The 15,071-nt window shown below is 39.2% G+C and overlaps 1 protein-coding gene across 1 annotated transcript; it reads left to right on the plus strand.

Annotated features, from left to right (window-relative positions):
- The first annotated feature begins 261 nt into the window (after positions 1-261).
- Positions 262-1,470, plus strand: LOC134223014 (uncharacterized). The gene has a single exon (XM_062702152.1). The coding sequence runs from the start codon at positions 262-264 to the stop codon at positions 1,468-1,470; it is 1,209 nt and encodes a 402-aa protein (XP_062558136.1).
- The last annotated feature ends 13,601 nt before the right edge of the window (positions 1,471-15,071 follow it).

Here is a 15,071-nt window from a genome sequence, read left to right on the forward strand (position 1 = left end):
AAACAAAAAAAAATTAATATTGTTAATCTGGCAGCCCTTCCAGAAAGCCTTCGCCCATATCATAACAAAAACATTTTCACTGTTTATTTACATTGAAGAAAGCGATCGCACGAAAAGTTTCTCTTGGTTTTTCTACGAATTGTTTCGTTAATTTCACCGTAATTAGGCTGTATTATTGTGAAACTACTGGCTAGGTAAGTTCGTAATATTAAAATTATGGAATTTGTTTTCTGCAATGCATCCTTACAGCCCATATTTTGGATGGATTTCCGCGACGATTTTGAGGCTGCCTTCTCGATTGCTTCGAGTCATGGAGGCCAGGAGGATGATGCCCAGGAACCAGATGGATACATTGTGGAGGCCCTGGAATCTGATTACACTATTCCCGAGTATGTGTACGCAGATGCGACGGACGAAAATGAATCAGCAACCGCCGCGAATGTTAATGCGGAATCTGGAGCTGAAGAACAGCACTGCGTAGTGGACGACAGTGAAATCGACCCAACATCAATCTCGTCAGCATCAAACGAAACCCCCAACGCAAAGTTAATGAAATTGAGTACCGGCGATGCAAATTTTACGTTCAATGGCCAGTTTTACAAACGTAGATTCATCGGGAAAACGCCTGGCGGATTGATTGCTACTCGTTTGATCTCCGGTGGTACTGTAAACGAGATTTTGACCGGAATATGGGATATGTGTAAGCCACTTCTATGCCGTGAAGTGATTTTTGTCGAGAATAGTGGCACGCAAGTTCCTACATGGGCTGACAGGCTACCCGTTTTCGAAGAGATGGGCAAGTTCGTCGTTTTACAGGACCACAGCCAGAAGAAACGAGTGACCATAGAAAAAGTCAGCAGCAAACTACTGACAAGCTGGCGGTGCAAAGAGATACGTGTTCATGTACATGTTTACTCTACTTCGATTTCTTGCAAGTCACTGTGGGAAGTTACTGAGAAACAATTGATTCGTCATCAAAATGCAGATCGATCGGGTGCTCCTAGCAACCAGGCCGTGACGTCATTGGCTGAAGAACTTCGGCGCAAGAATGGTCATTTTCAAGCACAGTCAAGTGCATGGAGATTGTGGGCAAATTTCATACATGCTGGACCAGCCCACGAACGTGAACAAAGATTAACTGAAATGCCGCCACAACACCTGCTGAAGTTTTTCCGAAGCGTTCCAATTTCCGAGGCTGTGAAGTTAGAGTCAGTTCGAAGTGGTTTGTCCGTGGCTAATACGATTAACCAAGGATTTGTCGCAGAATTGGAAGCACTCGAAAACGATACTGATCAGCTACTATTTTGGGCTCAGCGACTCAAAAGCCGTTTAGCAAGTATGAGGACACGTTCGGATGTTAATTCGGCTCTGGTCGGAGCAATGAGTTCTGCTGTGCGGCCAGAGGAGGATGAATTTAATCGAGACATTGCTGGCAGGGTTTCGGATATGCCGGATGTAGACCATGCATAAATGATTTATTTCGGGTTTGATTATGGGATTGCAACTTTTGTTATGAACTGCTTGTTGTTTATTTCTGAATGATTTTAAAATTATTAGTTCTCGCGTGATTTTTGAAAACGTCGTAAGTCCAAATAAGAGACTCTCTTTCATTACGCTCTCTTTTGCTAATATCTAGGCTAGTTTAAAAATTGTTGCTATACTTTCACCTCAGCACACTAGACAAAGTATTTTCTTCAGGTCGGTGCTGGAAAATCCAATGTAAATGTTAGTATGGCTTTGTAATAATCGAAAGAGAAAGTAAACAAAGAAAGCCTCTCTTTTGGACTTACGACGTTTTCAAAAATCACGCGAGAGTTTTAATAAAACGATTTTAACGTAACTGAACAATATTTGTCATTTTAACTTTAAAACTATTACACATTAGAAACATCAAAATTTGAATCATTTTGGATCTGTAAAAGGCCAATACTAGGATCGAAAACTCCATTTGGTAGGTAACCACAATGGCGAAACAAATTGGTACAATCAAATGATGAATATTCAGTAAACGCTGAAATCGCAACGTGTGATGGAATTTCATTTCGATTTTCTTTGAAGTGCCGACGCATACGAGATTTAGTGAGACCAAAAATTATCTCGATGGGATTAAAAAAATGGCAGTAGGGAGGAAGGAACAGTAGAATGATTCCAATTGATTGTAGATAATATACAATGTTTTCATCGCAATGAATGCGAGCGCCATTCATGGTCCAGACTGAATTTGGACAAGGATAGCACCGCACATTTTGATTATTTAAGGCAAATGATCGACAACATTCAAAGAATATTGCACTTGTAAATGTACCTTCTGTCTGGAAGCTATCTAACATTCTCTGCTGTCCCAAAAAACATAGGAAAGACACTCTTGGACGCCTCACAAACTCGCCTTGGAATATGAATTTTTTGCCTTTCATGCCATAGCCTCGGTTTCGTAGCATATCTCTGTTATCTTCGTTAAGAAAGACCAAGTTATACAGGTCCCAGTCTATGGAGCATAACTCAGAGAAGAAGTGAAAAATTTGATCTTCTCTTACTTGGATGGCCCTTCTCTCTAGAGCCTTCCAGGTTAGTCCTTCCGCATGTAGTATACGACAAACGCTTCCGGCGCTGATGGTTATGTTGAAATGCTTTAGGAATAGCTGACAGCATTCGTCCAAGAAAAGCACTGGTTGAGACATGTACAACTGAATGATCCAATTGCGATGTTCAACGCTGAACTTCCGGAACACCTTAGTGCGCTGCGCTTCCGTTAATAAGCCGTTGTCCTCATAGTCTTGGATCCATCCGGAAATTGTGGTTTTACTTTTCCGGTAGATCACCGATAGGCGGGCCCTCGATAAACCCAAGAAATAATATCCGTACAAACAGTGGTATTTGGTGTTCACACTAGCTCGCCGATACAGGACATTGCAGAGGATGTTGTTGGATGTTTTAGGAAACATTTTTATTTGCTTTTAATGAAAAATAATCAGTTTTGATTCTAAGCTACTGATGAACTTTGCAACAGGTACGGCGACAAACAAAACAAAAATCAGAATGACATTTCAGCTGACATTTCATTTGACGTTTCGCACTTAATCCGCACTTCGATGGTAGTCGCACTTATGAAGTGCGGAGTCCAGTGGTGAACTAAGTGCGCAATATAATAGCTTAAAAACAATTGTGGATAAGCTAAAACTCATCGAATTAACGCCTAGAACAGCTTTTGTTTGACAAAATTCCGTTCAAAATTATGAAAAATCGACATTTTTTATTAAAAACTTGAATCCTTTGATCCTATTATTGCGGTAGTGCTAAGGTCCTATTGTTGTGTTATCGATTTCCTTAATAATTACATGCAATACCGCAACAATAGGACTGACCTTGAAGAAGTGTCACAACGATAGGCAAATGCGTCCTATTATTGTGGTAGTTTGTTTTTCTTGTGATAAAAACAAAACAACATATGTTTAGCACAATTGACGTAATATTTACGAAACTATAGTTAACGAGCAACCTATTCGATTACTGCAATGTGGAAAATGACCAACAGGTTTTTTTTAAAGAATTTTTGAAATCAATTTTGTTTTGACACTGTGCTTAACCCCTCCATAATAGGTCGTTTTACCCTAATTGCAGCGTCAAACTCAAATAGGCAGATAGACTGACAGAAAGATAGATCGATACCTAAATTCAACTCGATGTGTATACTGTGATCAGATTTTCAATGGGGCAGCTAAACCGGTTTGTCTTTGTACCCTATTTTGTGTTAGGCCATTAGGCCGAATGACGTTTGGCTTAATACTACAATAGGTTGAAAAACGCAACTCTCGGGTTGAATATTAGATAGACTTCCTCCTCACCCCTTTGTTCTTTCTTCTACCTCCCTTTTAACTTCTTCTTTTATCTTTCTTCCTTTCCCCATCTTCATTCTTTTTCTATGTATTTCCTTCTTTCCTCTTACCTATATTCTTCTACTTTCTCCTTTATTGTTCTCGTTGTTTCTTGGTATTTTCTTCTTGCTTCTGCTTTCTTCGTTTTTCTTTTTCCCTTCTTCATTCTCCCACTTCCTTCTTAGTTTGATTAGGAGAGCAAGGTCGGGCAATCTTTTCTTGATTGCAGGACATTCGAAATAAAAAGCGCCTTACAAACGTCGCGATACTCGCACAACAGATCTAAACCAATATGTTGGCAGATTGCAGCATAACTTGGTAAATTAATTGGGTCATTCCAATGAACTGTCTGGTCCGAGTATCAGAGAGAGCCCCTTCTCAAACGCCCCTTCTCTAAGGCTTGGAACTAACTTACCTTGTCCACCGTATCCTTGTCAATAGTCTGCCGCCGACCTTCAAACAGTACGTCAGAGTTACTTCCTCCATACCTGCTGATGCCGCCTGTACCAAGCGAGTTTGGCATCCTGCCATTCAGCATTTCCAATATGTACGTGTCATCTCCGCATTGCAGAATGAACAGCCTTAGCACCCTCGCTAACCAGCGATAGTACACGACGTTTGCTTGGATCTCACTGCACTACGTAGTTCTCGGCAACACCACTACCGACCTTCTTGCTGCTGTCGGATGGTAAACGCTTCGAGGTTGTCTGGCCTCCACTACGCTACAGCTACGCAAATTTAAAATTTCCAATAAGGACCGATTTCTCCGTGTCACTGGATCCAGGCGAGCGCACAAGATATCCAGGAGCAGCAGATCCTTGTAATCGGTGGGCTGAACAAGCTGGTCCAATGTTTGAGTAGTTCTCTCGAATCCCTCCAGCAGGGACTGCATATCTACTGACGACTCCCTAGTCATCTTTAAGAGTTTGAAAAGTGTCTGGATTTGGCGCCGCTTCAGCTGCTTACTGTCGTTGTAGCGCTTCATCAAGGCTTGTAATAACCAGTGGATCCACAAGGGCCTTGGCCTCGCCTGTCAAGCACCCCTTAAGGTAGTGAAACTTTTCTACCTTCAGTAATTCCACATTCCTGTGTATGAGCGATATATACAGATCACGTCCTCCTTTTCGTCGCAGTCATCGTGGGCCTCGATTTCTAGGATCATCTCGTTTACCTTCGCCCATAACTCATCCAGTTTCTCCAGCCGTACCGTCACCTGACTAGCACTTGTCACTTCACTTAAGTTCTTAAGCAAACCCACAAATGTCCTGGAACATGTTAAGCAGTTACCGCAGGGTTGTCTTCAGGGTCTTTATTGCTGGAAACTTCTTGGAAAATGATTCTCAGTGTGCAAGTTTCAGTGACTCTAATATTCAAATGATCAGTAACGGCGCCGGCCACGCCCTAAGTAAGGAAGAGGGAAGGAATATTAGTAGGTGATTTTTGCTATTTGAAGAGCCTGTTTACCTCTGCGTCTCCACAAAAACTAAAGGAAGGATTATCAGTTAGTTGGTAGGCATCGTTGGATCTGGATTCACTCTGATAAGCGATACTACCATGCAATTCTTTATACACAGTGATTTTACCTAACTATTTGCACACCGAGCAGGAACACGATCAAAGGCATATCTATTGATTTACTTCCCGACCGCACAAACTACAACGATACCAGATGGTTCGACGTATCTATGAACCGAACATGGACAATAGTCACCATGAATCACCGATGGCATATGCAAACTGTGGAGGATCGCGTTTTTGACGACTGAACCGACGTGCAGTATTCTGTACTTACTTGACCGGAGCAAAGCGCAATACAAGCGATGATGATCCACCGAATATCAAATGGATATTTTTTCTACCGCCCGCGACGAATAACACACGCACTGTACTTACTTTCCCGATGGCCAAGTTATAGAAGATCGCACTTGTCTCGACCGAATCAAAGCGCAATACTAGCGCATTATCCGCCGAATATCAAAAAGATATTTTTTACATACGCACTCTGTAGAGCAATTCTTATATTTACCTGGTACATTTTCCTCAGATTTCAATCGATTGTTAAACGTTCTATATAGATAACTCAGATAATCGATAGATATCTCAGATCGTCCATTCACAGCGCAATGAAGAGGATTTAAAGGCTTCCTGGCCTCTTGAAAGGAGCCTTCTGGGCCTCTTAAAAGGAGGCTCTTAGAATTAGGCTCACGAGCCCCTAAAGGGCCTTTGGAAAGGAACCTTCTGATCTTCTTGAAAAGAGGGCTACGGGCCTCTTAGAACGAAGCTTCTAAGCCTCTTGAAAGTGTAGGGAATAAAGTGAGTCTGAAAAATGCATTTGCATTTGTTGGTTACATTGATGCATTGGAACGTATTTCTTATTTCATGATGAGAATAATGAAAAAAACTAAAATATTTAAAAATGACAATAAGAGAAAAAATGATAACGAATTTGAAATTCAATCGTAGTAGGCATTTGAAATGCCAACATACTAAGAAGCTAATGAAAATAAATTAGAAATTAAATCTCAGTAGGCTGACAGAGAATTCTAGATTATACGAACGGTGAAAATAAACGATCATTCAGTGTTCTGTTTTTGAGGCGTGAACATGCGAATTATCCTTCGGTATTTTGCGCTTGTTTTCGTTGGTAAAGGCAAATCGGAAGACGAATTTGCTTGGCTACGACAGAAAGGAGTCGCCCAAGCCTCTTGAAAGGCGACCTTCGAGCAGCTTGGAAGAACGCTTCTGAGAAGCGTAGAAAGATGCTTCTAATCCTCTTGCAACGAAACAACCGAGCTTTTCAAAAAAAGCCTTCATGCCGAAGGCTTCCGAACCTTTAAATTATAGATTTTAGTTAAGAAGCATATCCTTAACATATTCTTCAACATTTTGTTTCAGGTAGATCGCATAGATTTTTTTTTAATTTTTTCATTCGTTCGATTTTTTGTTACCGTAGCCCTTGGTTGCAGAGGTCAGGATTCAGTTGGCTTTGATTTACTGATCGCTATGCATTTTATGTACAAGAAAAAGTTTTGAAATAAAAAAATACGCAATTATCAAAACATTATCAATATGATAAGAAAATTATTTTGAGCTTTTTAGTGGAATGTTTTCACCTGTCATAAGACGAGTTTATACAATCCCATTGAATTCCACTTAATTGTATCTTGACAGATACGTATTTCGACCTCAACAGTAAGGCCGTCTTCAGTGTCTCGTAAGTCGAGTCAAGTACGAGACACTGAAGACGGCCTTACTGTTGAGGTCGAAATACGTATCTGTCAAGATACAATTAAGTGGTGGAATTCAATGGGATTGTATAAACTCGTCTTATGACAGGGGATTATCAATATGTTTTGATTGGAATTGTACTAAGTCCGCCATTACGCATTTTTGTCCGAGGTTCCCTTTGCGGCTAGCAAAAGTACCCCCAGGGGTACATGTACCCCAGGTTGAGAACCGCTGTTGTAGAACATTGAAAAAACGTTTAAAAAAAGGTGGAACGAAAAACGGAATTTTAGAAAGTTCTAACTTTGCATCTTCATAACTTCAATCACTTTAAATATATAACTTCTACAAATTGTCTTGAAGTTGCCGTTCTACAATGTTTCCATACAATGTAAATGTTTGTAGCAATAAAATAAAAAAAAATGTTTTCTTTCTGAGAAAATGTGGCAAAATTGAATCGAGACTAAACTATATCAAACTGTCATATAATCGGGTGTAGACAAAATCAGAAGCAGACAAAATTGAAACATGTTAACATGTTAATAATCGGGTCTTCATATATTTATTTACGAAATGATGCTATGGCAATTTCATTAATTTCATTGCAAAGAATTAAAAATGTACCTCAACAGTAAGGTCGAAATACGTATCTGTCAAGGTACAATTAAGTGGTGGAATTAAATGGGATTGTACGAACTCGTCTTATGACAAGTGAAGACATTCCACTAAAAAGCTCAAAATAATTTTCCTAACATAATCAAGCCTAAATGCATCAATTTTTGAAATAATAGAAACAAAAAATAGTGCACTATTTATATTACACGTGTTTCAAAATCTCGAAAAAAAATCACGGTATCTATGAAATATGGGAATTGTAGCTAACACTTTTTGAGATTCCGACTATCAGGATGAAGCTATGATGAGGAGTATATTGATGTTTAAGTTGTCGTTCAACAGTATATAAAGTTATAGATCTCGTAATCTTAAAGGACTATAAGTATCATAATTGAATCATTTGTTTGATAAACTGCATAATATATAATATGATATGCATAATATAATATAATATAATATAACATAATATCTCATCGCCATACAGAGAAATACAGTATGGCCCATAAAAAAAATGCGAAAATATTTTTTAACTTATGTTTTTGTACATTAAAGGGTTATTTCTACTATTCATATATATGTGTGTAAACAAACGTATCATAAAAAAAACATTTGCATCTAGAAAAAAATTGTTATTGGGTAACTTAGTCTTTCAACTATGTAACTACGTAACAATAATTTTGATGTTTTCGCATTTTTTATGGACCATACTGTACAACACTAATCTTGTCGCTTTGCTAAGACATATACTTTTTGCTGACACATATACTGTTCAACTAACCTGTGAACACAGTATCTGCAACAAATGATCCAATACAACAGTGTCCCGGAATATCACGGTTCATAAACTGTCCATCCGCAATAGTGACAATCAATAATCGATTGAATCGTATTGATTGACCCCTCAATTATGCTCCACGAAAATCAGTTGGTTTACCACATCCACGGCAGCGAGAGAATACCATTCATAAAATAATCTGTTTATCATTGCCCCGGCAAGACATAAACGTATGATTATTGCGAGAAGATTGAAAAATTCAAATCGGGGTTCGACAGTCGACTGTCGGAAAGCTGTTCCGCAAACGTCAAATCACTTGTTGCATGGTAAAAATTGTTGGTTTATTTTTTCGGTGTGAATGTTGATTATTAAAATCAAGGGGAATATGCAACTTTTAACGAGTGTTACATGCCGCTATATTTTTTAAACAAGTTTTATGATACTTTGAAGGCATTTTGTCATATATTTATGTGGTTTTGAAACATTTTAGATTTCTCGAATATTCTTGATATCAAGAAATATCAGCACTTTTCGTACAGTGCATGCCATTTTGAAGTTTCCGACACTCAGTCTGCTTCTTCATCTTTCCTCCGCAAAATTAGAATTTTTCTTTTTTCTCGCAATATTTTAGGCAACTCATTTTGGACTCACCGCATCAAAACAAAGCGGGCTACTGTATATGTATGTTAACATGCGAGAGGTTTTGGAGGAACTGGTCTACGGTGGCGCTATCTATCTGATATCAGGAATTGATATCTTGCTGATTTAACCCCACGTTCTCATATAGGTACCTCAAATTGCTTACTAATAACCTCACATTACTAGTCTAGTCTAGAATTTTCTAGGAAATCGAGTGGACTTATTTTTGTCCGCCGCACGACTAAAGAAGCTAAAATATTGCTTATATTGCCCGACATTCTATTTTATTCTAATAATTCCCAAAAAACCAAGGTCTTCCGGAAAGCATAACAAATAAGGGGCATTAGGGTAAAACGAGGTCTTGCAGCTTTGTGCAGTAAACTTAACACCCTCAACACGATTCCCCAGAAAGTTCTACGATTTGTGCCAAAATTTCAGCGCAACCGCCCATACTTAACCGAGATATTTAATTTATTCGCGTTATGGGCATTTTTTATTTCCTTTGTGCAGCGTAGTAAGACCCCTGTTGTCCAATCCTAATTTCAACTAGGATTTGGATCTCCGGATCTTCTTTGACGAGTTTGTACTATCCCATTTAAGTCAAGTCAAGAACGAGTCACTTAAGACCGCCTTACTGTTAAGGTCGAAATATGTATTTGTCAAAGGTACGATAAAGTGGTGGAATTAATTGAGATAGTACAAATTCGCCTTATGACAAGCTTACTTCTTCAAAGCAAAAATATGTGCACAGGTATCAATATCATATTAATCTGTTCCCAAAACTTCAAATGCATACAGCTATTAGGCGGCCAAAAAATCTCTGGAACAAGTAGAAAATTTCCTCATGCAAGTGAATGTATCTTTTTTTACGCTCCAGAAGGACGTCAAAAGAGGGAGCTTCATTTTGAATTTTATTAAAAATTGGTATACTAAAAAACCGTTAAGCTATCATCAAGTCATAAATTCACCATTTTAAACATATCGACGATGACTATTAGTTAGATCTTCCAGCATCTGCGTATCACAATTGCTGAATGTGCGCTAAAATTGCAATCCGCTTCGACTTGAAACAATACCACAACTAACAAGCACAAAACATTCGACCGACTACAAGAGTGATGTATGTAGTTCTCCATCTTCTTACCCACCCAGTCGGCCACTAACCGGGAAGAACGGAGTAGAGTAGTCGAGTCAACAGCAGATCAGGGATCTAAACACTGCTGTCGCACGGCTGCTACTTCTACACCGCACATACAAACTTGGCGGCATCGCCAGTACCATGGTAAGCATGTGCATACTCCATCACCAGCCGGAACCAAGTCGACAATGGCGATAACGAGCTACAAATTTCCAATGAAATTCAACGCTTAGAAGTCCTAAACTCTTTTGCTTCCCAGCCAGCGTCCAGAAGGGTACGCCTTTCGTTTTGTAGTTTTGGTACTGCGGACGAGTACATTCCATAGTTACCCGTTCCGAAACGAATAGAATGCAAAAATAAGTACTGACTGTGCAATTTGAAGAGTGAACCACATTACACTGTGACGAAATTCAGTAGAATAGAGATAAGTAAAAAAATTACGAACAGCTTTTCATTTATAACTTAAAACGTGACAAAGCACACATTTGTTAAGTTTTAAATAAGTCATCTTGTTTCTTGGATTTCTTAATTGACAATTTTTTAATCTTCTAAGGTACATTTTATAACATCTAATGTTCAAATTTCATATAATTGCAAATATCATATCGAAATCGAATAAAAAAATTTATCGCACCTAATATCAATTTGTTTTGATGAACAGTGTTCTCCAGCATCATGCCATCACCAAAAACCCCATTCACCCATTCGAACCTTACGAATTGTGGCTTCGGTCGTTCACTAGTTTGGAGCGCAACCGATTGTGTAGAATTCTAAGTAAAACTCCAAATAAGCACATTATAAGGGAAGATCCATTAATTACGTAACGCAAAAATTGGGCATTTTCAACCCCCCCTCCCCCCTATGTCACACTTTTTGTATGAAACGTCTGCAAATTTTGTATGGATCGTCACACTTTGACCAACCCCCCCTCCCCCCTCAAAGCGTTACGTAATTTGTGGACGCTCCCTAATATAGCTTCATTGTTAATCATCCTGTTGGTGCTGATTTGGTAGGTACCGAGAGGCAGCAGGAAAAGGGAATGTTTTCGCTCTCAACTAACTCACTTATCGCATACGAAGGACTGCCCAAGAAGTGTGCCAAATGTGCTGCTGCATTCATTTGCAACAAACATTCAGAGCCCGCATCATATCTATAATAGTGCTAAAAGCTTTTTCCTCTGAAGTTGAGTAGGTATCCTGAACTTGTTGTACCCCACTCGAATCAAAGAGTTGAATGAAATTTATGACGTACTAGGAGACCCCATGAGCGTCCAAAACTTATGAAACACTTAGAAGAGTTACGAAAAGTGTGAGCATACACAATTTTCAGATGCATCATACAAAAATTTTACAAGGGAGAAAAAAACAGAAGAAGAGAGTTGAAAATCGTCAAATTCGTTCGAATTTCACACTCTACTTTGTACCACATTTTTACTTCTTTAACCGATTCAATCCGGATGGGTCATATATGACCCAAGACGAAAATCAGTTGTCGAAAATCAGTTTTAAGAGATAGAGCCTTGCTTTCTTCAGCAAAAATGTTCAAAATTAACTGTTCCATCCAGGAAAAATATTGCCCAGGTCAGGTTATGGTCACTAGGATGATCTAGAGCATCCAAACTATCCTTGAGTTCTAATTTTGATGTTCTAAGGAATCAACACCATCTTTTACCACATTCTGATTAAATAATTGAAATTGAAATGCTTTATGATAATATCCCGCACCTGTCCTGCAGTATAACAGATCTTTTTCAATACCTAAGATACTCCAAACAGTTCTTGAACTCAGATCTTAATATTCAAATCGGTCAACAAAAAGATCTACGATGTCCCCACTATTTTTATGAGTTGGGACAGCTCCACGGTTCTTCATTACACCATTACAGACACACCACAGAATACGTTCGACATCTACGACACTCCAAACTCTCCTTAAGTACAGATCCTAATGTTCAAATCGATCAGCATGAAGATCTTCGATGTCCCACTAGTTTTATGAGTTGGAATAGCTCCAGGATACCTCGTAACATCATTACAGACACACCACAGAATTCGTTCGACATCTACGACACTCCAAACTCTCCTTGAGTACAGATCCTAATGTTCAAATCGATCAACATGCAGCTCTTCGAAGTCCCCACTAGTTTTATGAGTTGGAATAGCTCCAGGATACCTCGTAACACCATAACAGACACTCCACCGAATTCGTTCGACACCTACGATATTCTAAACTATCCTTGAGTACAGATCTCAATATTCAAATCGATCAACATGCAGATCTTCGATGCCCCCACTAGTTTTATGAGTTGCAATAGCTCCAGGATACCTCGTAACACCATTACAGACATACCACAGAATTCGTTCGACATCTGCGATACTCCAAACTCACCTTGAGTACAGATCCTAATGTGCAACTCGATCAACATGCAGCTCTTCGAAGTCCCCACTATTTTTATGAGTTGGAATAGCTCCAGGATACCTCGTAACACCATAACAGACACTCCACAGAATTCGTTCGACACCTACGATATTCTAAACTATCCTTGAGTACAGATCTCAATATTCAAATCGATCAACATGCAGATCTTCGATGCCCCCACTAGTTTTATGAGTTGCAATAGCTACAGGATACCTCGTAACATCATTACAGACACACCACAGAATTCGTTCGACATCTACGACACTCCAAACTCTCCTTGAGTACAGATCCTAATGTTCAAATCGATCAACATGCAGCTCTTCGATGTCCCCACTAGTTTTATGAGTTGGAATAGCTCCAGGATACCTCGTAACACCATAACAGACACTCCACAGAATTCGTTCGACACCTACGATATTCCAAACTATCCTTGAGTACAGATCTCAATATTCAAATCGATCAACATGCAGATCTTCGATGCCCCCACTAGTTTTATGAGTTGCAATAGCTACAGGATACCTCGTAACATCATTACAGACACACCACAGAATTCGTTCGACATCTACGACACTCCAAACTCTCCTTGAGTACAGATCCTAATGTTCAAATCGATCAACATGCAGCTCTTCGATGTCCCCACTAGTTTTATGAGTTGGAATAGCTCCAGGATACCTCGTAACACCATAACAGACACTCCACAGAATTCGTTCGACACCTACGATATTCCAAACTATCCTTGAGTACAGATCTCAATATTCAAATCGATCAACATGCAGATCTTCGATGTCCCCACTAGCTTTGTGAGTTGGAATAGCTCCAGGATACCTCGTAACACCATTACACACTCCATAGAATTCGTTCGACACTTACGACACTCCAAACTATCCTTGAGTACAGATCCTAATGTTCAAATCGATCAACATGCAGGTCTTCGATGTCCCCACTAGTTTTATGAGTTGGAATAGCTCCAGGATACCTCGTAACACCATAACAGACACTCCACAGAATTCGTTCGACACCTACGACACTCCAAACTATCCTTGAGTACAGATCCTAATATTCAAATCGATCAACATGCAGATCTTCGATGTCCCCACTAGTTTTATGAGTTGGAATAGCTCCAGGATACCTCGTAACATCATTACAGACACACCACAGAATTCTTTCGATATCTACGACACTCCAAATTCTCCTTGAGATCAGATCCTAACATTCAAATCGATCAACATAGAGATCCTCGATGTCCCCACTAGTTTTATGAGGTGGAATAGCTCCGCGATACCTCGTAACACCATTACAGGCACACCAGAGTTCGTTCGACATCTATGACACTCCAAACTTTCCTTGAGTACAGGTCTTAATATTCAAATCGATCAACATGAAGATCTTCGATGTCCCCACTAGTTTTATGAGTTGGAATAGCTCCACGGGATTTCGTGACACCATTATAGACACATCACAGAATGCGTTTGACATCTAGACACTCCAAACTGTCTTTGAGCGCAGATCCTAATATTCAAAACGATCAACATGAAGATCTCCGATGTCTAAACTATTTTTACGAGATGGAATAGCTCCACGGAACTTCGGTACACAGTAAGATATACACCACAAAATTCGTTGAACATGTACGACACTCCAAACTCCAAACAAGCTCAGATCCCTATTTACAAATCGGTCAACTAGAAGATCTTTGATGTCCCTATTTTTTTATGAGTTGGAATAGCTCCATGAGACTTCATTAAACTATTATAAATACATAACAGAATTCGTTGAACATCTATTATACTCCAAACTATCCATGAGTACAGATCAGAATATTCAAAACGATCCACATAGAGATCTTCGATGTCTCAACTATTTTTATGAGTTGTAATAATCATTACAGACACACCACAGAATTCGCTCGATATCTACGACACTCCAAACTGTCTTTGAGCTCAGATCCCAATATTCAAATCGATCAACACGAAGATCTTTGAGGTCTCCACTATTTCTATGAGTGGAAATAGCTCCACGGGACTTCGATACACCATTATAGATACATTACAGAACTCGTTGAACATCGACGACACTCCAAACTGTCCATGAGTACAGATCTCAATACTCAAATCGATCAACATGAAGATCTACGTCATCCCATCTATTTTTATGAGTTGGACTGGACTTCTACTGGACTTCGTTACACCATTATAGACACATTATAGAATTAGTTGATCATGTACGACAATACAAATTGTCCATGATTTCAATTCTTTATATTCAAATCGATCAACAAGAAGATGTACGATGGTCTAGCATGAATTTACCGCCAAAAAATTATATGGTGAAGGACATCTAGGGAAGATCGATATAGTACGTACAATTACTATTTTCAACACCCGTCTCC

The sequence above is a fragment of the Armigeres subalbatus genome, chromosome 3, assembly GCF_024139115.2.
Source record: "Armigeres subalbatus isolate Guangzhou_Male chromosome 3, GZ_Asu_2, whole genome shotgun sequence".
Lineage (NCBI taxonomy): Eukaryota > Metazoa > Arthropoda > Insecta > Diptera > Culicidae > Armigeres > Armigeres subalbatus.

Excerpts from the sequence above, each read along its gene's own strand:
- LOC134223014 (XM_062702152.1), top strand. The coding sequence starts at position 262 with ATGGATTTCCGCGACGATTTTGAGGCTGCCTTCTCGATTGCTTCGAGT.